The sequence below is a fragment of the Austrofundulus limnaeus genome, unplaced genomic scaffold, assembly GCF_001266775.1.
Source record: "Austrofundulus limnaeus strain Quisiro unplaced genomic scaffold, Austrofundulus_limnaeus-1.0 Scaffold132, whole genome shotgun sequence".
NCBI lineage: Eukaryota > Metazoa > Chordata > Actinopteri > Cyprinodontiformes > Rivulidae > Austrofundulus > Austrofundulus limnaeus.
Window position 1 is genome coordinate 578193 of NW_013952534.1, and position 1743 is coordinate 579935.

Below are 1743 nucleotides of genomic sequence, written 5' to 3' on the forward strand. Positions count from 1 at the left end.
ATTATTATTATTATTGATGGTGAAATCTTAGTTTTTACAGTCATCTTTCAGGAAGTGGTTTTATTTAGTTCCTTCTCACCTTTGCAGTAGATTTCTCCATCTTTCTCAGTCTGAGTGGTCGACTCCAGGCTCTTCCCACATTTTGCACAGCGGAAACAGTTCTTATGCCATGGCTGAGGAAAGAAAGAAGCACAAAGCAGGCTGTGTTATTTACAATATCTAACCCTAATTCGAATGCAGAACGATCATGAAATGTTCAAGTGTCTGTGTTAGCAAAATACTGTATCTCATGAACAAATAAACAGATTTTGGAACTTACAGAAATTAGTTATTGAATTGGGTTTTAGACTCAGTCCAATTCAAGATGGCTGCCACAGTCAACTAACCTTTGAAAACAACATTTTTTACAGATGTTCAGCTAAAATTTGCTGTAGCTGTAGTTGAGTCATTCACTTTACAAAATCATTTWAAGTTTGACCAAATATGGTTACAACTCTTTCATTTCTCATCTTAACATGATAATATGTATTAATTCTAAGAGTTAGTCCTTTAAATATTTCTGTCTTTGTCATGTTAAGCCACACTTACCATACATTTTTAGGTTTGAGTAATGTTTTGACCAAATGACCATCATTGATTTATTACTGCAGATGTTTCTTTAATCTAATAAAACTTTGCTTCTAGAAACCCAAAAGAAATAAACATATAAAAGTTTCCACTCGGCCTGGGACAGKTCTGAACGTCTTCATTACAAACTAAATTACTGGTTAGCGTTTCACCAGTAAGTGGATCCTTCTCTCAGTGGGAACGGCATCAACAACTCTGCTTCTTCCGACATCATCTGCTTTAAATCAGCTCACGCGTGAATCCACAAGCCGTCAGCTGTCAGGAAGAGGCCACACCCATTTCAGATTCTAAAAATCCTCCCAAACTCCTTGTGTTTCCCCTCTCCAAGAACCCATCCCGTAGAATCCCACAGACATCAGAGACCTGAGCCGCAGTAAACCTGCATGCCAGCGGAGCCTCGTGTGAACAGCGGCAGCACCTCGGACGGCCCCGTCCAAAACTTATTCAGCAGCTTCAACTGGGCAAAAACAGGACTCGTGTTCTCTCATTTGCAGGGACCACACCAAGCATCCTAAATGTGGACCACGTGCGTTTAGTCCAGTTCCACCCATGTGGTTCCTGACGCACGCTGTGATCCTGGAGTATCTGAGCCAGCCAACACTTTCTKGGTTAGAGGGTGGATTTCACACAAAAACTGTAATGATAGTTYATTAAAACTGGAATTATATGTTGATGAGTTGGTTTAAACTTACAGTCTGTGTGAAGTAAATACACGAAGCTTTTATCTAAAGTGAAATAATTCTATCCTTTAGTAATAATAATAAATTTTGAACAGGTGATTCACTCTTATTACCCCACAAATKGATTATTTTAACTCTGTTGGTGTTAGTCAAGGTGGCCTCGCACAATAAAGCAGCAGGCAGACTTCTAAATAGCTGTTTGAGCGTTGAGGGGCCTCATGTGCAAAGACTTGCATGGATTTCCCACTGAAACGTGGCATACACTTAAATCGAGAAAACAGCATATGTACAAATAAATCCAGATGTACAGCGGGTAAAATAAGTATTGAACACGTCACCATTTTTCGCAGTAAATATATTACTAGAGGTGCTAATGACATGAAATGTTCAACAGATGTCGGTAACAACCCAAGTGATCCATACATACAAAGAAATC

General features: G+C 39.2%; 1 protein-coding gene across 2 annotated transcripts in view; it reads right to left on the minus strand.

The window, feature by feature from the left end:
- The window catches only part of csrp2 (cysteine and glycine-rich protein 2), a 23054-nt gene that overhangs the window by 3954 nt on the left and 17357 nt on the right, over positions 1 to 1743 (minus strand). For both annotated transcript variants that reach the window (XM_014015617.1, XM_014015616.1), the window contains one exon: positions 80 to 173. In XM_014015617.1, the coding sequence (XP_013871071.1) occupies positions 80 to 173 (94 nt within the window). The remainder of the gene's footprint in view (positions 1 to 79; positions 174 to 1743) is intronic.